The 25192-nt window shown below is 39.1% G+C and overlaps 1 protein-coding gene across 1 annotated transcript in view; it reads left to right on the forward strand.

Moving 5' to 3' along the window:
- The window catches only part of DYNC1LI1 (dynein cytoplasmic 1 light intermediate chain 1), a 33627-nt gene extending 10132 nt beyond the window's left edge, over window positions 1-23495 (forward strand). The window contains exons 3-13 of the mRNA XM_045857230.1: window positions 10102-10218; window positions 10953-11183; window positions 13052-13221; window positions 15770-15863; window positions 18581-18716; window positions 19223-19334; window positions 20876-20935; window positions 21036-21080; window positions 21754-21874; window positions 22609-22764; window positions 23262-23495. Of these exons, the coding sequence (XP_045713186.1) occupies window positions 10102-10218; window positions 10953-11183; window positions 13052-13221; window positions 15770-15863; window positions 18581-18716; window positions 19223-19334; window positions 20876-20935; window positions 21036-21080; window positions 21754-21874; window positions 22609-22764; window positions 23262-23374 (1355 nt within the window). The 3' untranslated portion in view covers window positions 23375-23495. The remainder of the gene's footprint in view (window positions 1-10101; window positions 10219-10952; window positions 11184-13051; window positions 13222-15769; window positions 15864-18580; window positions 18717-19222; window positions 19335-20875; window positions 20936-21035; window positions 21081-21753; window positions 21875-22608; window positions 22765-23261) is intronic.
- The last annotated feature ends 1697 nt before the right edge of the window (window positions 23496-25192 follow it).

The raw sequence follows: 25192 nt of genomic DNA on the forward strand, positions 1-25192 counted from the left end.
GGTACATGTTTTTGTCGTAGCAGCCCAAAGAGACTAAAACAACTTGGTTTCTGTGTTTGGAGAACAAGCAAGCACCATGTCTGTTAAGGATAGGATAACGTCTTCTCTGTAAGCACCTTAAAAGGTAGAACTTTTACAGTTAAGAGACCTTGCCCAAAGAATGTTGGTTGAGCCCTGGCTGGTATAGCACAGTGGATTGAGCGTGGGCTGTGAACAGAAGAGTCGCCAGTTCGATTCCCGGTTGGGGTGCATGCCTGGGTTGTGGGCCAGGTCCCTAGTGCGGGGTACACAAGAGGCAACCACATATTGATAGTTCTCCCCCTCTCATTCTCCTCCTCTTCCACTCTCTCTAAAAATGAATAAATAAAATCTTAAAACAACAACAACAACAACAGAAAAGTAGCTTTAAAAAAAAGATTGGTTGAACAGAGGGGACAGACTTGACACACGCAGTCTGCTGAAGGAAAGGCACAAGTACGCCGACACACAGACACAACACTGAAGTGTCTCAAGTGTGCAGTGTGTTGTTGGGAATCACTTAACCAGACTTGTGGAATCAAAGCTTCCTAGAGGAAATTAAATGAGACTGAAAGAATAAGGTAGGGTTCTCACATGTGGTGAGGAGAAAGGAAGAATATTCCAGAAAAAAGTGACAGCATGTGTGAAGAGTTAGAGTTGGGAGACTCGGCTGCACTGGAAGAAGCAGTGAATAGCGGGAGCCTAGCGTCCGGGCGGTGGGACATGGTGAGAGATGGGCAGGAAAGGCGAGGACCGTTGGCCTTCACAGTTTGTCCTTCAGTGCCAGAGCAGGACGAAGACCCTGAGGGGTTTTTTCTGACATCTTATGAAAATTCCAAATATAGAGAAAAGTTGAAGTTTCACAGTTAATATTTATACTCAAACTGAGATCATTCCATTAATATTTAACTATATTTTCATTATCACATGTCCCACTATGCAACCTTTTTTTTTTAAAGAATGCATTTCACAGTCAATTGCAGATATGAGTGTATTGTCCTCTAAATACTTCAGCGTGCATATTATTAACTAGAATCCCCTGAAGGGTCTTCAGAGGGAGAGGGGCCCGATGAGATTGTTTCAGGCAGATCACTCAGCTGCAGGATGGGGAGTGGATTGGAGTGTGGTGTGAACGTGGTGAATGCTCACTTTTGAGTGGCATGTTTATATCGTGAGGAGAAGAAAACTGGCAGGGGGCACAGGTTAAGTGCCTAAAGACATAAAAAGAGAAAATAACAGCCTAACAAATAATGTGAGTAGAAGATGTGTATAACCCTGCAGCAAGACTGTATCTTTGCAAATACCTCACTCAGATCAAGATTCCTGGGAATAGCAGGGGACACATGAGATTTTGTTTGTAGAATATGACTTCATTGGCCTTTGTAGGCCTTTTTTGAAATAGGTCTATTTTCAGAGGTCCATATTTGCCATCAAGACAAATCATGTCAGAGTTCATTTATGTGTAGAAAAAGTGACAGTTGCAGAAAATGGTTATTATAATGGAGCTTAAGACTTAAAGAAAAAAAAAGCACAAAACCCATTACCCAGAGAGACACACATTTCTGGGAGTGGGAGGGGCATGGAGACCTTCAGGTTGGGCCAGGAGACTCCAGAGCCAGCAAAGACTTACGAAACAAAGAAATAGGTGCTTAATATATGTAAAATATGAATGTTTAATTTTCAACCAACTATAACTTTCAAATGTTATTAAAGGCTAAGATGGGAGAAGACTGGTTGCTAGAAATTTGGTTCCCAAAAAGATTTTGTTTAAATAAGCACAGTGCCTCTCTAAGTAGCTTGAGAATCTTTGCTGTGCCAACCACTGTTAGGTAGTAGAATATTCTTAATAATAAGATATTCTTCTGTTTTCACCCCTCTTCTCATTTTCTCTGAGGATAAAGGGAAATGGCCCTTTTGAGAAGGTTGACTTGCGTTCTGTGGGGAGGCTTGGATTATGGCCCTGCTTCCACATTTCTTGTGGTTGTGGCCTGGCCTCAGTTTCTTCATCTGCAAGTAGAGGGAATTTCATTGGAGTTCCTTATAGTCTGTGTATATTTATGAAAAGTTCTTTGTTCTCAGTGTGAACACTCCTGATTTTTGCTGTAAGTGAGAAATTTCAAAATCACAGGGTGGGAGAAAAAAACTCACACCACCATATTCACCACATTACATATACTTGACAGAATGTTCTTTTTCAGATTTAATGTTGTAACGTTTATCTTACAGTGGATCTGGGAGGTGCTGAATGTTAACAGGCACAACTGTCTTCATCTAAAATTTCAGGAAATTACCAGTATAGAAAACAAACTGCATTCTCAGTTCTTAGAGGTAGAATCAGGAGGATAGGAACATAACCCCCTATCACTCAGAGGCAGCCCATAGAGGAAAACACATTAAATCATTTTCCTTTTTCTTCTGAATAGCAGTGATCCCCTGAAAGCAGAAATACTCTTTTCTTATGTGAATCATAATACAAAAATAATAGACAGTATTGTTTTGGTGGCTTTTAAAGATAGCAGCAGTGTTGTACATTGGAAAACATATGCTTTGGAGTTAAATTCATATGAATTCAGATCTGGGTCCTGTCAGTTTCTACGTATGAGACTTTGGATAAGATGCTTAACTTTAACAGTTTTAAGTCCCAATATCCTTATCTGCGAAGTGGGAAATAATTATTATCCCTCAGAGTTGTGGTCGTGTTAGAATTACTTTGAGGTGAATGCATGCAGTAGGCACTCAGCAAATGTTTGTGGCCACCACTGCTCCTACAGAGCTGGAAGTGGAAGGTACCGATGATTCTGTTTGACTAGGCTATGGGGAAAGGGAGGTGAATTCGGCCTCTTGTTTGTGGAAATACTTCCACAGATTTGAAATTTCATCCTTTTTAAATAAAATATTTTATTGATAGTGCTGTTACAGTTGTCCCAGTTTTCCCTCTTTACTCCCCCTCTTTCCTCAGGCAATCCCCCCGACCTTTGTTCATGCCCACGGGCCATGCATATAAGTTCTTTAGCTACTCCATTTCCTGTGCTGCACTTTACATCCCCATGGTTATTCAGTGACTACCAAATTATATGTCTTAATCTCCTCACCTCTTTACCCATTCTTCTAAACCCCCTCCCATTTGGTAACCATCAAAATGCTCTCTGTAGCCGTGATTCTGTCTCTGTCCTTGTTTGCTTAGTTTGTTTTTTAGATTCAGTTGTTAATAGGTATGTGTTTATTGCCATTTTATTCATAGTTTTGATCTTTTTCTTAATAAGTTCTTTTAACATTTCATGTAATAATGGTTTGGTGATGGTGAATACCTTCAGATTTTTCTTATCTGGGAAGTTCTTTATCTGCCCTTCAACTGTAAATGATACCTTTCTGGGTAGAACAATCTAGGCTGTAGGTCTCTGCTTTTCATGACTTTGGGTATTTCTTACCAATCCCTTCTAGCCTGTGAAGTTTCTTTTGAGAAATTGGCTGACAGCCTTATGGGGATTCCCCTGTAGGTAACTAACTGCTTTTCTCTTGCTGGTTCTAAGATTCTCTCTTGATCTTTAACCTTTGCATTTTAATTATGATGTGACTTGGTGTAGACTTATTTATGTTCATTTTGTTTGGAACTGTCTGTGCTTCCTGGTCTTACATGTCTATTTCCTTCACCAAATCAGGGAAGTTTTTTTTAAATTATTTTTTAAAATAGATTTCCAACTTCTTGCTTTTTCTCTTCTCCTTCTGGCACCCCTATGAGGTGAATGGTGGTTTGCTTGAAATTGTCCCAGAGGCTTCTTAAATAGCCTCTTTTTTTTTTTTACTTCTTGTTCTGCTAGGGTTTTTTGTTTGTTTGTTTGTTTCCTTATGTACCATTATCATTGATTTGATTCTCGACTTCATTCCACTGTACTCTTGGTTGCTTGTAAATTGTTCATTTCTGTGCCTGGCTCTGTTGAAGTACTCAGTTCCTTGAGCATCCTTATAACCAATGTTTTGAACTCTGCATCTGATAGATTACTTATCTCCATTTTGTTTAGTTGTTTTTCTGGAGTCTTGATCTGTTCTTTCATTTGGGCCATGTTTCTTTGTCTCCTCATTTTGGCAGCCTCCCTGTGTTTGTTTCTATGTCTTAGGTAGAGCTGCTATGACTCCCTGAGTTGGTAGCGTGGCCTGTAGGTTCCAGTATACAGCCTTCCTGATTACCCAGATTGGGTACTTGAGGTGCACCCTCTGTGAGCTGAGCACACCCTCCTCTTCTAGTTGAGACTTGATGGCTGTTGTCAGGTCTATGGGAGGGATTCACCCAGTCCGATCAGCTGTAAGGACTGGCTGTGGCCACTGACCACCAGCCTCCACCTTTCGTGGAGCATCAGCTGTGCTGGGGCAGGGTGGTGGTGCTCCAGCGTGGTCTGCAGCTGTCCATGGGCGCTCAGGCTCTGGGGTTTCCCAGCTAGTGCAGGCCAGGGTCAGGCATCACCTGTATTCCGCCTGGGGCCACCAGCATGAGCTACAAAGCAATCTGCAGGTGGCTGCAACTTGTGCTGGGCTTGGAGGTTCCCAGGTATAACCAAACTCATCCAAAGATGGCTGCAGCTAGTGCTGATCCTGGGGCCCCTTAGCCCGAGGTATGGGGGTGGGGACAGGCCTGTAAGTTGGGTGGAACAGAGCCTCAGTTACATGCCAGGGCAGGGCAAACAGTGTAAGCCAGGTTGATGGAGTCTCAGATATGGCTCCAGCCTGGCAGTTCCGTGGCTCTTGGGGGTAGGGAGGTTCAAAAAATGCACAATGTCTTTTTCCCGCCTTTCTGTCGGGGAGACAGCTGTCCCCTAGCTGTCACCCTGATACCAGACACTTCAGTTCCTCCCCATATGCCACCAGTGCCTTTCAGGCTGCCACGCTGGTGTTGCTGGAGCTCAGAGGGAGTATGTCTGAGTAAGGTCAACACGGACCCTTTAAGAGGAACTGCCAAGGAATCCAGTAGTTTCTTTTCATTGACTCTGATCCTGCTGGTTTTTACAGCCAGAAGTTATGGGGGCTTCTCTTCCTGGTACTGGTACCCTGGACTCTAGGGAGTCTGGTGTGGAATTGGGATCTCTTGCTCCCGAGATTGCCTTCTCGAAATTTTATTCACCACACTTGGGTGTGGGACCCTCCTGTTTGGTGTCTCCACGTCTCTGCTTCTCCACGTTCCCTTCCCCCCTGAATTGATGTGGTTTCTTTAGTTCTGTAGTTGTCAGATTTCCATTCAACTCAATCTCTGACAATTCTGAGTGATCTTTGGTCTGTAATTTAGTTGTAATTTTGATGTGGTTTTGTGAGGAGGCGGACTGTGTTTACCTATGCCTCCATCTCGACTGGAAGTCCCGGTCCTTTTTTTTAGGCTTTGTATTTCAAACCCATCAATACACAAAGTTTTAAAATACCCCCAAAGTGGGTAAGGGGACAAAATTTGTATTCTTCATTCAGGGATTTGTGAATCTCATGTTCATAATACTTTTGCACATTTTTTGTTAAGACAGGGTTGTTAGTGACTGCTCGTAGGAAGCTTGGGAACACACATTTCGCTCTGAAAGGAGCAGTCAGTCGGCACCTGGGTCACAGGCCCTCTCTGGGCACTGGGGCTGCAGCAGTCAACACAACACAGAAATGCCTTTTCCTCTGGAGCTGTTCAGGGAGGGAGTGACTAAGTAAAATTCATATTCTGATAGTAAGTTCAATGGAAAAAAAACAAAAACAAGAAGGAATAGGTTTGCTGGGAGGTTGTGATTTTAAATGAGGTGGTTAGGGACAGCCTGCCTGAGGAAGACATAGCTGGGGAAGAGGGGAAGAAGGTTAGGTGACATACACTGTAGATTTCTAAAGAGGGCATGTTCTACATGGAGGGAACAGTGGGTATGAAGGCCTTGAAGTTGGAGACTTACAGTAATAATTACATAAGTGAGTGTGTTGGGGAAAGGTGGCAAGATAATGACATTGCTTTTGTGTATGTTGAAAGTTGAGGTATTTATGGGACATCCAAGTAGAGATGACCAGTAAGCAGTTCAGGAGAGGCTGAGGCTCGAAGGAAGTCCGTAGGTCCCTGGAATGTAGGTGCTATCAAGGTCACATGTGGAGATTCTGCTGGAGTTCCATACGGAGTGAGAGGAGTAGGGGGCTGAAGAGGGAGCCGTGGGGAGCACGAGCATTGGGTGGGGATGCAAGAGCTGCCTGAGGGAAGGCTTAGGGTCAGCCCCCTGAGCAGTAGGAGAATAGGAGAGCAGTGTTACGGAAGCTGTAACAGGGGAGAGTCTTCTCTGACTTCTGTCTTGCTCATTTTCGCTACTTTCCAACCTTTGAGTATAGATGCCCCACCCCATGGCTAACACCTTAGCTCAGGCCTACTTCATTTCTTGCTGGGACTCCAATAATAGTCTATTATCTCGTCTGCTTACTCCTAAACAGCCCTTTAGTCCGTCTTGCACACTTTGCCCTAGCGGTTTTTCTGTAACACTGACACACTGCCAGTGGCTTTCCACCGTCTTCAGGATGAGGTCTGACTAACCATCTCAGCCCAGCGTAGCGTGCCCTTCATGATCTGACATGGCATTTGTTCTCACTTTTTGGCTCATTTTCCCTTTACATTCTAAATTTCATGCATTCAGATTATTTGTCCATTCTAAAAGGACTTCTTTGCCTCCAGGCCTCAGTATGCACTTTCCTTGCTTCCCAGAATGACGAACTCTCCATAGCTCATTAACACTACAAGATTTGGCTGATGTGATACCTTCTCTTCAAAGCCCTTTCTGAGCTCCAAGCAAAGCCAGAATTTTCCCTTAGGCCTGGGTTCCTAGTTTGTCACTTATTTCTAGTGTAGTGCTGATGATAATATCTTGAAATTGTCTTCTGTTTGTTTTCCCTTTCCAATTTACGAGCTCCCAGAGGACAGCAACTTTGACATACGGGTATTTGTATTCCTAGTGCTTGGCTCCGTGTAGTAAATGTCTAATGCACTCGTTTTCAGAGTGGTCCCAGGCCAACAGCATCAGCAACCCTGGGAAGTGGTTAGAAATACAGATTCTTGGGCCCTGCCCCAGGCCTACCGAATCAGGAACTCAGGAGGTGAGGCCCAGCAATGGGTGTTTCAACAAGGCCCCCATGTGATGCATATTTTGAGAACCATTACTCCAGTGAAATGAAGGATGGAAAACTTTCACTGGGAGGAATAACCTCTGACCTTGTGAAATGAAGGATGGAAAACATTCACTGGGAGGAATAACCTCTGGCCTTGTGAGCATCTCGTATTCAGCTCTAGAAAAAGGAAACACCTATGCTCTGGCAATGGCTGGGAGAGCTTAAAATAGTGAGCATGCGTGGTTAAGACTGACAGTGTTTTTGATGTCACGAATTTGGGCTCAGAATCTGTTCTGAGCCTATTAAACCTTTAAAATTGGGATTTGCTTAAACCAAAGGAAGGTGCAAAGTTGTTATTTTAAAGAACCACTCATAATGTCGTCATCAGAGATAACCAAATTATCAGTGGTTATTTCTAGCTGATGTTATGGTTTTTATTATTTTATGCTTAGGATTATCTACAAGTATGTATATTTTTTATTCAGAAAATTTTTTTATTTGAATCATTTGAAATATTGAAAGTAAGTTGAAATACACTGGTCTGAAATTTTTTTGCCCCTAAAGTATATATTTACTGTCTTTTTTGTGTGTGTATATTGAAGTACATTAGTTTCAGATGTACATGGTGATTCAACATTTGTATACGTCATGAAGTGATCACCATAATAAGTATAGTGACGATTTGTCACCGTACAAAGTTATTGCAATGTTATTGACCATATTCCGTATGCTGTACATTACGTCCTCAGAACTTATAACTGGAAGCTTGTATCTCTTAATCCCCTTCCCTTTTTCTGTCCACCCCTAATTACCCCCTTCATCTGAATTTTTTGACTCTTTTTAAGGTATCTTTTCATTTTCTAACATCTAAAGTGAGAAGTAAGGTAAATTTTGTGTCATATTAAATGAAGTTTTATGTGTTTACCGCCTATGTTTATGGATCTGTATATGCTTTAGAAAATTCTTACTGAACATAAGCCTCTGTCATAAGTCTGGGGACTGCGTTTTTGCTTATGATACATAACATTGTTTCTGTGGGGCGGTCACTGTTCATCTGGGTCATTTTTCCTTAGAGGACTTCTTTCAGGAAAGTAGTCAGCCAGAAAAGAAATCTCGGTTCTTTTTTTTCTAGTTCTAGAACAGGCTCAGAGACTTTCAAGTTCATAAACTTTATTTTTTAGAGCAGGTTTAGGTTCACAGCAAAATTCAGTGGGAAGTAGAGAGTTTCTGAATATTCCCTATCTCCACAGTTGCAAAACCTCCCCCACTGTCTATCAGTACCCCACCGGTGGCACGTTTATTTCAGTTATTACAGTGGACGAACCGACACGAACACGGTGTCACCTGAAGTCCACGAGGGTTCGTTCTTGGTGCTGCACATCATATGGGTTTCACAAATGTGTAAGGACGGGAGTCTAGCACTGTCGTACACAGAATGGTTTCCTTGCCATTGGAGCCCTCTACCCTGCTTATTCTGACTCTCTTTAACAGGTTTTCGTAGGTCTCCTTGCACAATGATTGAAGTTATTTTTATATCTCATGCTCATGCCTAGTGAGGTGACTAGATAGGAATTCTTGAAATTCTTTTTATATGCAGTTCTTGAGCAATTACAAAACCAAAACAAATGATAAACTAAATGCCATAACAACTACACAGCTGATAAAATTCACATTAGCACTCAATATAACAAACGATGTTTTACTGAATTAAATGCTATTTAGGTTTAATAGTAGATGTAAGTACTTATGCATTTTGTTTTTCACTGGTTAAACTTTATTTCCGCTTTAAGCATGGTGGAGTATCGTGACAGTCCTTGTCATTATCATACATATCACTGTTTCCAACCGAATCTGTTCTTTTGATGGATCATTTTAATAGTACACAGCAAAAATCATACTGAAAAATGCATACTCATTTAATGACAAGTTCTTTATTGCCTATTTAAGGCTACGCTTATTACTATGAAGTGTTGGGAAATCGTTCATAAAAAGAACCAGCCTGGCCAGTACGGTTCAATATAGAACTGACCGCTCTGTGATACCTTTTTTGAGTTTTGCGTGCTTGTTCTGTCTGCATCGCTTGGCCTCAGCCTGGCACCAGTGGGACTAGAAACACCAGTGCGGAGGTGGGTACTGCAGTCTTGTGGCTTTGATATAAAGATTCAGAAGACCGAAGACATATATAATTTCTTCAAAGCTTAACATGAAAATGAAAACAATTTTTAAATTCTCAGAGAACTCATGAATCTCTACGAGTAAGTCCTTAGATTTAAGAAATGACTATTAACATAGTATTGCTAATAATGAAATAAGTTTATGAAACAGTACCATGTAGTATTAAATACATTCATAATATTAAAAAATCCTCACCAAAACATTGAATAGCTAGCCTAGTTTTAAACTTTTTAAACTTGTGCTGAGTTTAAATCACATGATTTTTGCTGTTAATGTTTTTAAAGTCTGCATTTTATTTTTGTCTATTCTGCATTCCCTGTACCCTTTTTCTTACCCACTTTCCTACCCCCAGCCTCCACCCCTCTCCCTTGCTACACACTTCTTGTGGCTCCGTGGTTTCGGCGAGGCTGCCGTCGCCGTTCCCTGCCCCGGTCGGCTCTGACGTGCCACCCACCACCATGAGTAGCCACTTAAGAGTGTTCACTGCAGCTTCTTCAGACTGAAAGCTGAAAAAGAGTCTTTTGTTCCTTGTAGATTAAAACTGTGGTGCCAAAAGAGTTGAGCTTCCTGAAAAATACCCACAAAGGAAGCCATTTGTGACAGGATAGAACAGGAGACTTAACAAGAGGAAGAGACCCGAGGAGAGAAAATCCTGGAGGTGAAGTCTGCATCTTCAGCTCTACGGTTCCCTGGTTACTGCCGTCCGATGACCCTTCTGGTTGAAACTAGTTCTAGTTAGGTCTTCACTTGGCGCTAGAAAGCATCCACGTGTGTGTGTTCCATATTACCATTTAAAAGATTTGTCCTTTTTTACAGGTGAAGATGGAGCTGGGAAAACAAGCTTAATAAGAAAAATTCAGGGAATAGAGGAGTACAAAAAAGGAAGAGGATTGGAATATTTGTATTTAAATGTTCACGATGAAGACAGGGACGGTGAGTGTCGTCTGTTTGTAACCTGAGTTTCCTGAAGTCCTCCCACGGTGCACTGCTGCTCCTCTTAGTCTTCGGGTCATTTTCTCCTGGGAGTCCTGCCGTGTCATGCCAGTCAGTAAATAGTCACGCTAGGCATCCTTTTAGTGGTTTGGGATTGGGGTTCATGTAGTGATATTTTAAACATCTTAAGATATTTCGCTGTGTAGACTTCAGCTTTCTTGCTGATTGTCAGTTTTTGAAGAGTGTCGATTTTTCAGTTCATTTTCCCCTCAGTGAAATAATAATAGTATCCCATGATTGTTTACTGACTCCCTATTACCTTTTATCTGCTTCTCACTTTTTTGACATAAAAACTATCTCCCCAGCTTTTCTTATGTGATCAGCCATTTTTTCTTCTACAGACCACTTGCTTTCTCATTTGTATATATAATATCTTGAGTGTGCCTGTCTCTGTCTGCCGACGGTAAGGAAGGACGGCAACGTGTTCTTCAGGCTGTGGTCCGGGACTGAGAAGCATGAAGTAGAGCATGCTGGTGTCCCGTGTGGGCCGTTGAGTCATTTTCTTGAATGTGGGTTGGGCCCTTATTCAGTTGGTAGATGTGACATAAATAGTTGAACCTTGTCGAAAGAGGCATCTCCTGTGGAGATGGCCTAAAATACCAAGTGGTGCTGTTCTTTGAATGATGAAGTAACTTAATCCTGTTGCCTTGGTAACTTTCCTCTGTTTGTTGTAGATCAAACAAGATGCAATGTGTGGATTTTAGATGGAGATTTGTATCACAAAGGCCTCCTTAAGTTCTCACTGGATGCCCTCTCCCTGAAGGACACTCTAGTTATGCTGGTTGTTGATATGTCAAAGCCTTGGACTGCTTTGGATTCTTTACAGAAGTGGGCAAGTGTCATTAGAGAACATATCGACAAACTGAAAATTCCTCCCGAAGAAATGAAAGAAATGGAACAAAAGTGTGAGTAGTCTAGAAATATTAATAGGGATTTCAAATACAAATTTCCTAGCTGGCTATCATAATGGTTAGGAATTTTTGACTTTGAACAAGGTTTAATGAGGAGAACATCATGTGAGTACTGTTTTTGAAATTAAATTTAAATGATGTGCTAGGTTTTAATATGGCTTTAAATTGGAAACGTGTACATAATGGCAGACTCTGTCACGGAGGTGCCTTTACTCCTTTGCCAAAAGGCCATATGTGTTCATTTTGAAGAGTTGTTTTTCAAGATAAAAAAACATGAATCTTTCTTCAGCTGCTCATTTTCAGCAGTTCCATGTCTTGATAAGCAGATCAATCTTATCAACTTTGTCAAAATGAAACATGTCCAAAAAGATGGTAACAACATAAATACAACGACGTTAAACTGGTTTTATGATTCACAAAGTACATAATGTATTTTGTACATGCCCATGTAAGTTGGACATTTTCATGGAAATTATGAAAATGACATGGGTCATTTCTAACAGGTTGTAAGCCAGTTGTCACAGTTCTTAATTTCACGGAGAGTACTTCATTTGCCAATGTTGTACTGTGCTTAAGAAAATATACAGATGGAATGCTGCTTTTCCTTGTTTTGTTAGCTCATAACTTTTTGAGGAGAAGTGACAGCTTACTGGAATTTATGTGCAAGGAGACAGTAAAAACTTAAGAGAATATATGTACTAAATCATTGACAAAGGTGTCTAACTGCTCTTAATCTATACCTTTCGTTCCCTGTTAGCCATTGCCTCTGGAGTTCCCCTGCCCCCTCTAAATTTATACAGTAGCAGTGGTCCCGAGACTAGCAGCATCCCTAGCAGTACAGCTGGGAGCTGGTCAGAAATACCCATTCTCAGGCCCTGCCCCAGACTACTAAATCAGAAATTCAGGTGCATGCTAAAACCTGAGAACCACTGTTAGATTTCAGCCTCTGATTTGAAGGGTAGCAGCTACCAGAGCTGCTAAGGGTGTATGCATGCCCCTTTGTTCTTGGAGGAACTGTGCTCAGGTTTCATGATTTCCTCTTTCTTGACCCCCTGTAAGTTCAACACATTTTCCTCCTTCATGTTTCTGTATAATATTCCCTCATACTGTTTTAATCCTGTGCTGTGGTTAATGTGTTTTCAGATTTGTTTTGCTTTTAAACACGAAAAGCAGTCTTATACGGAAATCCCCGTGTGTGTACGCAATACTGGTTGTTTCTTTGAGAATTTCTCAGAGGAATTACTGAGTCAAAGGACACATTGTTAAGGTTCTTGATACATTCACTTTAAGTACTTTTAAGTGAGGGTTTTGACGGTCTTGCAAATGAGTTCTAAAAATTTATGAGTGTTGGTAATGTCTCTAATTCTCACCAGGGTTACAGAATTAATGTGGTCCAAGATTGCACCTGTGTACCAAGGAGACCCAAGCAAAGAGTTTAGAGAAAGGAAACTAATATTTAGAAAGTCATCTAGGACTGTCTTTAAGTTGTGGAAGTCCCCCTGCTTTCCCCCACACATTTTTCTTGTATCCTTTTTCAGTACCCTCTGTGAATTAGAGAAGATAGAGACAAAGCTAGGTTACGACTAGCCCAAAGGACTTGCACAGACTAAACCACACCTGTGTTGAACACCACTCTTTAGAGCCAATCAGTGTCGTACTCTGCCTCCTCACAGTTAACGTGGGTCCAGGGTTTCGGCACTGTCCTTGACATAGATTTCAAATATCCTTTTTGCTTCTTCTCTTACACAAGACAAAGTGTAAACTCTAGTAAAATATATATTGAGATTATGGCAGAAAAAGCTACCTGCTGACATAAAGCATTTTCTAAACTATGCATTAAATTATTTACTTTGATTTTTCAGTGATTAGAGACTTTCAAGAATATGTAGAGCCAGGAGAAGATTTCCCAGCTTCTCCTCAGAGAAGAAACACCATGTCACAGGAAGACAAAGGCGACAGTGTGGTTTTACCTCTGGGTGCGGACACACTGACACATAACTTGGGCATTCCAGTACTAGTAGTTTGCACAAAGGTTAGTTTGCGTCCAGAGATTCTGTTACTGGTGTTAACCAAGGATGAGCAACTGTTTTCTTTCCCAGACTCCTTTTGGAGCTGACACATTATTTTTCCTGGATAATTTTGCTTAACAAATAGAAACAATAGTTTAAAATATTGAATGATATTCACATGTTGGTTTTGTGTGTGATCTTAATCATAGTTTTTTTGAAAGAAATGTTGTTTCGGATATTCTGTTTGTGATTGAATATCATTTTCCAGATTCCAATTAGACTTCATTATACAGTCAGCTTAGCAGAAATAATTACAGGCAAGATAATTTAACTATTAATTTTTGTAATTTTTTCATATTAGATTTTGGTATGCTAATACCAAACAATTATGTATTTAAAATAGAATAGACTTTTACACACCTACTTTCAACACCTAAAATAAAAGACTTTTAAGCACTCATTATGTAAAGTTGATATGTGGTTATCTGGGGCTTTTTATCTATTAAAGAGATTCTGATAGGATTACTAAAATTAAAATTCTGTTCATTTAGTCTGTCACTATATACTCTTTGCAATCAAATCAAATTTCCTTTAAAAATAATTTATGCTTTGCCTTGACCTGCATGGCTCAGTTGGTTGGGCATCATCCTGCAAAGCAAGTGGTCACGAGTTTCATTCCTGGGCACGTGCCCAGGGTGCAGCCCGCGTGCAAGAGGCAGATGTTTCTCTTGCACATTGATGTTTCCCTGCCTCTCTTTGTCCCTCCTTTCCCCTCTCTCTAAAAATAAATAAATAAAATCTTTTTTTTTTTCCTTAAAAGATTTTATTTATTTATTTATTTTTTAGAGAGGGAAGGGAGGAAGAAAGGGAGAGAGAAACATCACTGTGCGGTTGCTGGGGGTTATGGCCTGCAACCCAGGCATGTACCATGGCTGGGAATCGAACCTGCGACACTTTGGATGGCAGCTCAGCCAGGGCCAAATCTTTTTTTTTTTAAGACATACTACTTAGGACCAAATGGGAAGAAGATAAACTTGAAACATAAATTATTTATATGTATATTTTTTAAAGATTTTATTTGTTTTTAGAGAGAAGGGAAGGGAGGGACAAAGAGAGGGAGAGAAACATCGATGTGCAAGAGAAAATTTGGTTGGCATGCTCCCCGCCAACCCGACACCTGACCTGCAACCCGGGCATGTGTCCTGACCCGGAATAGGGCTGGCGAACTTTCAGTGTGCAGTACAATGCCTAATCCACTGAGCTACACCAGTCAGAGCTGAGTGGTATGTCTTTATTGTTTGTTAAGTCATGGAGTAGGTAAGAAAATGACAGAACATATAAATCCTTTTGAGATCTAAAATTGTTAATACTTTTTGTAATATATAGTTTGCACATGTAATTAAAGGAGGGTATGGAATTTATTCATCTTTAGGATAAAATGATAAAAAACTTAAATCTAGCTTAATTATACTTTAAACACTACAAAATTTATCAATAACAATTAGGGAAGGGTAGCATTTAAGTCAAGTCTATTATCTGCTTTTCAAATGATGATTCTGGTTTAGTTCGTTGTTACATCTTTTCTTTAAAACTGTTTTTAAACTGTCACATTTTCTGTGTTTTGTTTTTGTTTTGTTCAGCAAAGAGCTGTTTATTGGCAGGTATTTTCCTGTTTCACACTACAACTTGCCTCACAAATTTTCAAAGGAAAAATACTAAGTCAACAGTATAATAAGTATCTTTGATAATTTATTTAAAATAAATGGACATGTTCTATGAGTGGGCAAATGTGCTACATCATTTTGGTACAAGGAGATTCTGTTCTAGGATGTATATGTGCATAATAAAAATTACATATGAAATTTGACGCCACACTAATATTAGGTGAATAATCTATATTATTAAGTGTTTATTTTTAGGTTTTATACCTTCGATTAAGAAAGGTTTTGTTGAAGTTATTTGGATATCATGATGTTTGAACATGCATTTTTACTGTAGCAAGTAGAATTCAGGTTTGTTTCATTGATTATACAGGTGACATTTTAAAAAATAGCCTGTAATTCCCCACCTTTTTTATTTTTATTTTTATTTTGCTATTGGTGAAATTGTAGTGAAAGGGAAAAAGCACCGGAAAAGAAATGAAGGTCAACAGAGTTGTCAGATAAACAGAGGAAAAAAGAAGAAATAGTGAGACTTTCAGACTGCTTGGATACACAAGAGCATTTTGTAGAACTAGAATAGATTTTAGATCTTAAAAGTTTTGTTCTAGGACATGAGTAGCTGAGTTACCAGTATTAAAAGCTTGTCCTGTTATTCTTCATTCCTTTCTGTACTAAAACTTCCCCTTTAGTGTTGTTATCACATTCAGTATAACTTAGAATTCAAAACTTTTTAAAGAAATGAAATTATTCAGTAGTCTTTAGATTCCAGCTGAATGTTTCTAGACAGGAGTAATTGATATTCTTGATCCTGCTGTTCATTCGCCCAAAATTGATCTGTTTAAATCATTGTATTTAATTTTGATTATTTAAAGTTAATATTGTATTTTTAAAAATTATTTTAACTCAACAGTGTGATGCCATTAGTGTATTGGAGAAAGAACATGATTACAAAGATGAACATTTTGATTTTATTCAGTCACACATCCGGAAGTTTTGTTTACAGTGTATCCTTTTAATACAGTGATTGGTGCAATGTACCTTACCTGTTCTTGTTTGTTTATTTGTTTTGTTTTGTGTTTTGAGGAAAGGAATTAAATCGATGGACTTCAGAAATCTCATAAGCTTTGTTCCTTCTACTTCTGGTTGGAAATTTTATATTCTCAAATCATTTATATCTGGGTATTTGAAGATATAAAAGCAAGTATTGAAGTATATAAATTTGATTCGCTGTGTTTAAAATATTTTGCTTGATGCAAAAAATTTTTAGTCTTATGTGAAAAATTCTAAAGAGTTGGCATTGTAAACATTCTGATCAAAAAGTGGTGTTCATATCACCAATGTTTATATCCTAAAATGCTGAGATGAAATTGTTGTCAAGCCAGCATGTATTGTTATCTTTTTTAAAAGGCCCAATTCTGAGTCATAAATAGAATAATTAATATTCTGAGAATAATTAATAATCGTGTAGCTGGTCAGTACACTATTGACACTCTGTTTTAGAGTCTGAATAAATGAAACCAGACCCCCGTCCCAAGAGTGGAGTTCATTGATTGGGTGGGCAGTGGGGCAAGATCAGCATTTAGGGTTGTGTGTTCTCATTTCCAACGCGTTTAGTGCGGTGTATTATCTCCACAGGCTAACACACTGGTTTCAAAATCTGTCTGTGCCCATTTAGGACTTAACTGAGTTGGAATAATCCAAGGTCAGCTAGAGAATCTATACTTTTGAAAAGTTTTCTGGCCTGATTTTAATGATCACAAGGTTAGAAAAGCTATCATAAGGACTCTTGTCCAGCCTAAGTTGCAAGGGTTCGATGAGCCAATGAATAACGTAGAAAACTAAAAGAAGGATAAAGTAAGTAAGGGCTAGGAGTGAAAGCTTTACCACGGCTTACGTGCGCTGGAGAGAGAACATGGATCAGATGATTTGCAGTTTCATTCTCCAACCAAAGCTTTTGGGTCTGAAAAGTGAAGAAATGATATTAGAAGTAGGTAAGAAGAGTAAGTAACATACACAATGCCTATAGTATCTATAGTTTTTCATTTTCATTAGTGGACATTTATTTGAAGGACCACTTAGTAGAAAGTGTGGCTGTATAATGAATAAGATCACTTGACACTGGTGGTTTTCCTTTCCTTTTTCCTTCAGTGCTTCGTCCTTTCCACGGCCCTTTCTCTTCTCTTGTCACATAATGGGTGAGTTAGGTTGAATTAAAGGGCATTGTCTACCTAAGAGTCTTCTAGAAGAAAACAAAAAGTGGAAGTAATTGAAGTAGTTTTGTATAGCCTTTTTTTTATCTTTGAAGGTTACCAAATTTGAGAAGTCTTTTTTTAACATAGAGTTAATGCAGTACTTGAAATGTCCATGCAGAAACATAATCAGGAAGGAGACTGCCTGCTGGAAATAATTACAGACCTTTAGTACAGCTAGTTGTCAGAATATGTGACAAGTCACTTCAAGATGGTGTGTATGTGTGTGTGCACGCGTGAGGGCAACAGTTCAAAATCATCTTTATTTTTTAATTGCCACATAAAGTTTTCAGCTGTAGAAATCTTTCCAATTACCATAAATTGGTTCTCACAAGAAAGATCATTAGTGTAAAATTTACACAATTAAGCTTTTACTTAAAATTATGCTAGTTGTTTCTACCAAGTTTTATGATATGTAGTATTTAGCAGTAGCACTTTTAGGTTCATGTCCTAGAAAATACAACTATTCCAGATCAGGGGTCAGACCATTCCCAGCATTTCTTTCTGGCCCAGGTTACCACCTCTCTTGGGACAACATGGCTAGTGCTGGGCAGTGGTCCTCACCAATGGTCGGAAAGTTTCTGCTGGCCACTCAGACCATGTCATCTGTCGGTAGTCACCTTGACCCTTCTCCACAGGCCTCTTTTGATCTATGATGTTGTTTGGATAAAAGTTAGGGTCTGCTTTAGTCAGTATAGCATCATGTGAGGTTGTCTTATCCCGAGTTTTGGTCATGAAGTCCACCTTGGATCATTTCTGAAAGCCTCCTGTTAATTTCTATCGGTTCATCTCTCTTTTGTGAGCCTCCCGAGCTTTGCCCCCGAAGTTCTCATTCCTGGAACTAGTAAAAACCATTAAGAGATACCAGTGCAAACCAGTTTTGTTGAAAAGGCAAACAAAACAGTTGCTGGTAAATAATGCCCCTCCCTGAAGTTGAAGAAGCTTAAAAACAAATTGCCTCTTCATGTGCTTTAAATATAGGTAGTAGTGGTGTCAGTTTTACTAAATCTGCCTTTTCGTCTTGGCTTAATGAAGCTTTCGGTTTTATTTTATTACCTATAGCTTATTATAAAATCTTTATTTGCGTTTTAACCTGTATGTGTTTTATACTTTGGATATTTTTTATTATAGTTGATATACCTTTAGAAATGACTTTTTTTTTAAAGATTTTTCTTATTTATTTATTTTTTAGAGAGGGGAAGGGAGGGAGAAAGAGAGAAACATCAATGTGTGGTTGCCTCTCACATGGCCCCCACTGGGGACCTGGCCTGCAACCCAGGCATGTGCCCTGACTGGGAATTGAACCTGCGATGCTTTGGTTCGCAGCCCGTGCTCAATCCACTGAGCTACACCAGCCAGGGCTAGAAATGACTTTTGAAACTAATCATGTAGCTGTGTTAGGCTGAGAACAAGAACTGAATGGTACCTGTTTATGGAATTTGTTCGGAAACTTCTTTAACAGTGTTATTCAGATGGTGCAGCACTTATTTACACTTCCGTAAAAGAAAACAAAAATATAGATTTAGTATATAAATACATCGTTCAGAAACTGTATGGATTTCCATATAAGAATCCTGCTGTTGTTGTGGAAAAAGATGCAGTATTTATGTAAGTATACACTTAAATATATTAGACTGTTTTATTTATAACCTGCCTTGCCCTATTTTTCGTTGTCTTTTAGATTTACTGTCGGCCTGAGCTCCTTTTGAAAGTCCTTGTTGTTATAGCTGTCTGTTGGGTGTGCATGTCAGTGTATCTACTTACTCTTTAACTGGTTGTGATAACATAAAGCCCCCAGTGTGTAATGACACATGCTTTTAAAAAGTTATCTGAATAAAATTGGGAAGTGGTAATCATTACCACCACCACACCCAAAAAAAGCTATAAAGGCTTTTTTTTTTAATCAGGAAGATTGATAATTATTTTTTTGATAATTATTTTAAGTAGAAATTAGTAAACCATAACTTGAGCACTATAAAAAAAGTTGATTAGTTTTTTTTTCATAATTGGTCAAATTTATTTTTATAAATGTGTTCCCTTTAATGGAATCCTGGTTTGAATAAAAGAATGACTATGTAAATGCTTGAAAATTTCTCGTGTGTCTTTCTTTCCAGTCCAGCAGGGTGGGATAATGATAAGAAAATAGGAATATTACATGAAAATTTTCAAACATTAAAAGCAGAAGATAACTTTGAAGACATTATAACTAAACCACCAGTTCGAAAGGTAACAATTTTAGGATATAGTTTTAATATTTAGGCTTTCAAACTGAGGGGGAAGTCCATAATTTTAAGATTGTAAGGTAGAAAGATAGAGGTGTTTTTTCCTATCAGAGGCATTTCCAAGTGTAAGTTGAGTGTTGCTAATATAGCACTCAAAATAAAGATCTTTTTTTATCAAAATATAGATCAGCTATTTAGTTACTGCGTCGTGACTTAGTCTTTGGCATATTTATATTAGAAAATATTAGTTCAGAGGCCCTGTTCTAAAGGAAATCATAGGCTAGTGTAAGGGAGTTTGTGGATCTTAAACAATTTGAACAGGTAGAAGCCGTGAACTTTCTAACCTAGAGCTCAGCCCAAGCCAAGAAAACCTGGCTACAGTCGTGTTAGCAGCATCTGTCTGTTGAGGCAGATCCTGGGTCTTCTCCACAGTCTGTCAGTTTCCCAGGCTATCCAGGAGCTCCCAGTTTCTTTTATTTGGACTTAGTCTTGATTGTTCCATGTCACTCTTATGCCTGTTAAATCCGGTTCCAGAAGGTACTTTTTCTTCATGTATCTTCATTGCCTGTTAAGCAGTACATACATGGTGTTCCATAGTTAGGTTTTATAGATGTTTCTGGAAAGGTGTATAAAAATGAGTGTTTGCATATAGTATTTCTCACTGGCCTTTAATTTGGACATGTTTCAAGAAAAAGTAATTTTGATTTAACATATAATAAGAGTCCCACTTAAGAATCCATTCATATTGAATATCTGTCTTCTGTTTCTGGGTAATCAGAAATATGGAAAGTAATGTCAAATGAAAAATCAGTTGGCATGGTATTGGGTGTGGATGTCTATTAAAAGCAATGCACACATCAAAAAAGCAGTGGTTTTCCCCAGTCTCTCTTTTTCCACAACTTTGCTTTGTTTTAGTTGTCCTTACTGAGCCATTGTCCAGGCGCTAGGTGCTAACTGGAAGGGTGTGAAACAACAGTAGTCAACATGTGGGCCACCTCCCAAGTGGTCAGAAGTGCTAGGGAAGTGAAGCAGAGAGGGCTGAGGACAGCAGGGAGGCGTGCTGTTGCTGGAATGGTTAGGGAATGTCTGCGGAAGAGGGGAGACTGCGAAGGTAGAGGGGACAGGAAGTGCATGTGCCCTGAGGCAGGAATGTGAGGAGGCCAGAGAGGCTGAAAAAGAGCCGTGGTGGGGTGGGGTGGGGTGGGGTAGGGGCAGAGCGGTAGGAGATGAAAGGTAGAATTCAAGTCTTGTGGGGCCTCACTCAGGCAGACGGCAGTCAGGACTTTGGATTTCATCCTGAGAGGGATGGAAAGTGCTTGGAGGGGGAGTTTCAGCAGGGGAGTGATGTAATTTGACCTAACCTTTTAAAAGGATCACTCTGGCTACTGGGTGGAAAATAGACTGGGAACTTGCTCCTGGTTTCCCTGAAATAAAAACGTAAGGGCTCTCCTATCTACTGAATACTTAGGAAAAATTAGTTGCAAATGCCCCACTTCTCCTGTTTCTAGACTTGCTCGTTAATGCATTGCTCATTGCTCATTTCAGTTTGTGCATGAGAAGGAAATTATGGCCGAAGACGACCAAGTGTTTCTTATGAAGCTACAGGTATGAAATTACATCAGAGCTGTTATTGTATATAATTTCTTTAAAACTACAGCAGTACCCGTTATGAATATCTAACCTTGGATTCTTTGGTGTTTTTCAGACCCTTTTAGCAAAGCAACCACCAACTGCAGCTGGAAGGCCTGTGGTTAGTATTACTAATTTTGACAAAAATTATTAAAATGGAGTGCATATTGCTTTAGTTCTTTATTTCTTAATCATATATGTGTCTCATATGGGTACACTTTCATGTAAACTTGAATTAAGAATTCTTCTGGAATTTGTGAGATTGTTAAAAGATAAACTTGACTCCTTTTAAGATGACTAAAATTGTAAAGATCTATTTTGCAGTGTTTGTCGTGCATCAGTTACTGTGCCAGACCACTTACATGCATTATTTTATAAATGCTCACAACAGCTTTGGGAGGCAGGAACTCCTATTAGCCCCATCTTGCAGTTGGGGAGGTGGAAACCTTGAAGGACACGGAGGCTTCCCTGCGGTTGCACGGCTGGTGGGTGGGGGTGCACGTGGGGACCCAGGTCTGGCTCTCCAGCTCCTGCTCTTCACCGCACCTCACTGTTCAACGCAGTCGTGTTCTTCCACTGAAGGGAGAGTTAGTGTTCCAACGTGCGATGGGTCTGGTGTTTTCTTACAACGAGGACACGCCTGCTAAGCATTTCCGTCAGTGGTTTGCAGTGTAAATGTCACAGTAGAACTGATGGGGTATGGTTGCCAAGTAATTTCTTTTTATAATAAACAATAACGTGTGAAGTTGGGAGTTTCCAGTTTTTATAATTATGGCTTTCTTGGTCTCACACAGGACTCCTCACCGAGAGTCCCAGGAGGCTCCCCTCGAACACCGAACAGATCAGTGTCATCCAATGTCGCCAGTGTGTCACCCATCCCTGCCGGGTCAAAAAAGATTGATCCGAACATGAAAGGTGCGTTTCTCTCCCTCTCAGAGAAAGCAGCGCATTTTACAATAGAAAGAACTCTCCCGAGACTCCCCTTGTACCATAGCTATTTTCATTTTTGCGCAGTAGCCTCTAGTTGTTGTCTCTGTGGTTATAATCTCATAGTTAATCAGCCTGAGAACCATTTTACAGTATCGTCTTAATATGTCACTTCTAGGGTGTAAACTTCATGAAAGCTTTGGGTTTATTTAGTGATTCTGCTGTGGTAGGTCATTGAAGAAATTCATATTTTTGTGATAATCGGTTACATGCAATTAACAAAGAAAAAATGATATGTAAAAAAAGAAAAAATGACATGTTGTGTAATCATAGAGGGGGATAAGTAACTTCGTAATACTTGAGGCACATGTTTTTCACGAACTCCTTTCAAAGCAGAGATATATCAGCATCCAGCATCTGTTTAAAACGCCTTTGCCTTCTTAAAAATAACATTCTGATTTTTAAATAATTATCTTACACTTTTAAAGGTTGCCTATATTTTGTTTTGTGTCTGAGTAGATTAGAGAAGTTACCCAGCCTTTAAAGATCAAACATACAGCTCTTGAATTTTTAGCTCTTAGATCTTTACATACAGCTCTTGAATTTGGAACGTACAGCTCTTACATTTTAAGTCTACTATTCTTCTGGGTGTGATGACTAAAATGATGATTTATAGAACAATCTAATGTTCTGATCGAAAGTTTTTGGTTTTTGTTCTACAGCTGGAGCTACAAGTGAAGGTGTGCTGGCAAATTTCTTCAATAGTTTGCTGAGCAAAAAGACCGGCTCTCCAGGAGGCCCGGGTGTCGGCGGGGGCAGCCCGGGAGCTGGGGCTGGAGGCGGAAGCAGTGGTTTACCGCCATCCGCCAAAAAGTCAGGTACAGTTACCTGGAGCTTTTTTTAAAAACACGGCTTTATTGAAATATGATTTACATACCATGGAGTCCACTTATTTAAAGTGTATAGTTCAGTAGTGTTAATATACTTAGAGTTATATAAACCATTACCATATTTAATTTTAGAATATTTTCATCTCTGCAAAAAGAAAACTTGAACCTATTAGCAGTTACTCTTTCCCTCCCCAGGAGCTGCCAGTCCTAGGGAACACTGATCTGCTTTTTGCTGTCTTTGCAAACAGTTGTTTGGGATACAGTGCTGCTGTAGGCTCCGTCCGAGGTTGTTTTGCCCTGTTTGAACATTCCAAAGGTTGGAGGCATCCTCCAGGATGGCAGTTCCAACTCCGTCTGTATTTTTTTTTTACATTAGTGTGCTAGATAGAGTTGATGAAACCATTGGCAATTTTTTAATGAAGAGATACTGGTATAAAAAATACTTTGACCTATACCTAAATCTTCCTTCTTTTCCTTCATTGTAGGCCAGAAGCCTGTCCTGTCAGATGTTCACGCGGAACTGGACAGAATTACACGGAAACCAGTTACGGTTTCTCCTACAACACCGACATCGCCTACGGAAGGAGAAGCTTCTTGAAGATACCAAATAAAGCCATTTCTTCAGTTTTCTGGGATAATGTAAACTTGCCTCTGCCTTTTCCTTCAAGAGTGGAATTAGGGAGCTGGAGTGCTTTTTCAGATGGACTAAATTTGTCTCTCTTTTTGGTGGTTGCCCATTTTTATAAAAGGGAGCAATACAGAAGAAAAATTGCTCTTCATTATGTAGGATTGCTGTTTGCATTGTCATTTTGCATAAGGAAGTAATTTTGGATTTTGAAAAACTCAAAATTTATAGATCTAAAATAAAGCCATGTGATCATATCCTAAAGGCTATTTAAAACATATTAGAAGGGTTTAGGGAAGGGCAGAAAATAATATGCTTTGGGCATTTGACAGACTTGGAAGTCCAAGCTATTTTAGTTGAGACTATTAAAATCATTTTTTAAAATTATGTTTTACTGGAAAAGAGAAGATGGTTATCAGATTTTTCACCTGGACATAAATATACCACCACACATGGAATATGCTGAGAAAAGGATCACATAGCATTTGATACACTAGTTAGTTTAAATTCATGATCCTGTAAGTTACCAAAATATGATTTCGAAATATTGGCAAAGATTTGTTTCTTTGACTGAGAAGAAAAGAAAGCACACTGCCTAAATATGTAAAAGAAAAATGCAGAGGTTATTAAAAAATGTAAAGCGGTAACAGTCTTTGGATTTGTCTATATATATATGTCATATATATGTATGTCATATATATATGTATATGGCTCTGCCTTAATATACCCCTTTTTGTTTGTGACTTTCAACTGTAATCAGTTAATAAAGTATTTATTCTCTGCATTCAGGTTCAAATAATGTGTTGCATTCTCTTATATTTAAATTTGTATTTATCAGATAATGAGTAAGATTTGTTAGTATTTTGAAATGTTTGACTTAATAGTAGTATTAAGCATTCTGATCTTCTTACTAAGAGATCGAGTACATCAGATTCACTATGCTGTAAGTTTCCTTAAATCGGGAGTTTACCTTGATCAGCACATCTTCCCCACATGTCTAGATCTGCAGAACCCTCCTAGTAGATAGAAATACAGCCTTTTATCATTTAATGGGCAGAAGCTATTTTTAAAAGCTTGGCAAATGCACTGACACGTAGCTACTCTCTCACAGGTAGGAATACCCGTTAGTAGTTCCACCTTTCCTATACCTAGTTTTCAGTGCTAGTTAGAATCTGCATCAGAACAATTTCATCATTCAGCTAAAAAACATACACATATCACTTGAGTCACTTCAGATCATTGGAAAATGTGGTTACACACTTTAAATTGGTCTTTGTTACTACTTTAAAATGCATATTCCAAAGATTTTTTAAGCAAAATGTTTGAAGACAATAAATACATCTATTATCTCACATAATACTTTTATTAGAACCTTAAGATGTTTAGTTTTCTCATAGTATTTGGCTCCTAATAGTTGAATATAAATGCTAAAAATATATAAGGGTAATAATTTGTTTCAATGTGGAAAAAACTTAGGGTGTTCACAGACATGGAAAAATTTGCAAAACCATTTTGTTTGATGAATATGAGATGAAAAATGCCATTGATAAACTCTTCTTCCAGAAAGGGTCCTCTACAATCATATTGTAAAGACCCAATTTTTCTAAACTAGGACTTGGTGAAAGTAACGAAGGAGAAAATTGTAGCCTGTTCATCACGCCATACTTTGCTGTATCTGCTGTGCATGCATGTTTACACCAATTCACTTTTCCCTGTGTGACCTTGGAGATGTATTAGAAAATTCTTGAAATTAATTGAGTTGTTACCTGAAATAACTGTAATAGTTCATTT

The sequence above is a fragment of the Phyllostomus hastatus genome, unplaced genomic scaffold, assembly GCF_019186645.2.
Source record: "Phyllostomus hastatus isolate PE091 unplaced genomic scaffold, TTU_PhHast_1.1 phas_scaffold_129, whole genome shotgun sequence".
Taxonomy (NCBI): Eukaryota; Metazoa; Chordata; class Mammalia; order Chiroptera; family Phyllostomidae; genus Phyllostomus; species Phyllostomus hastatus.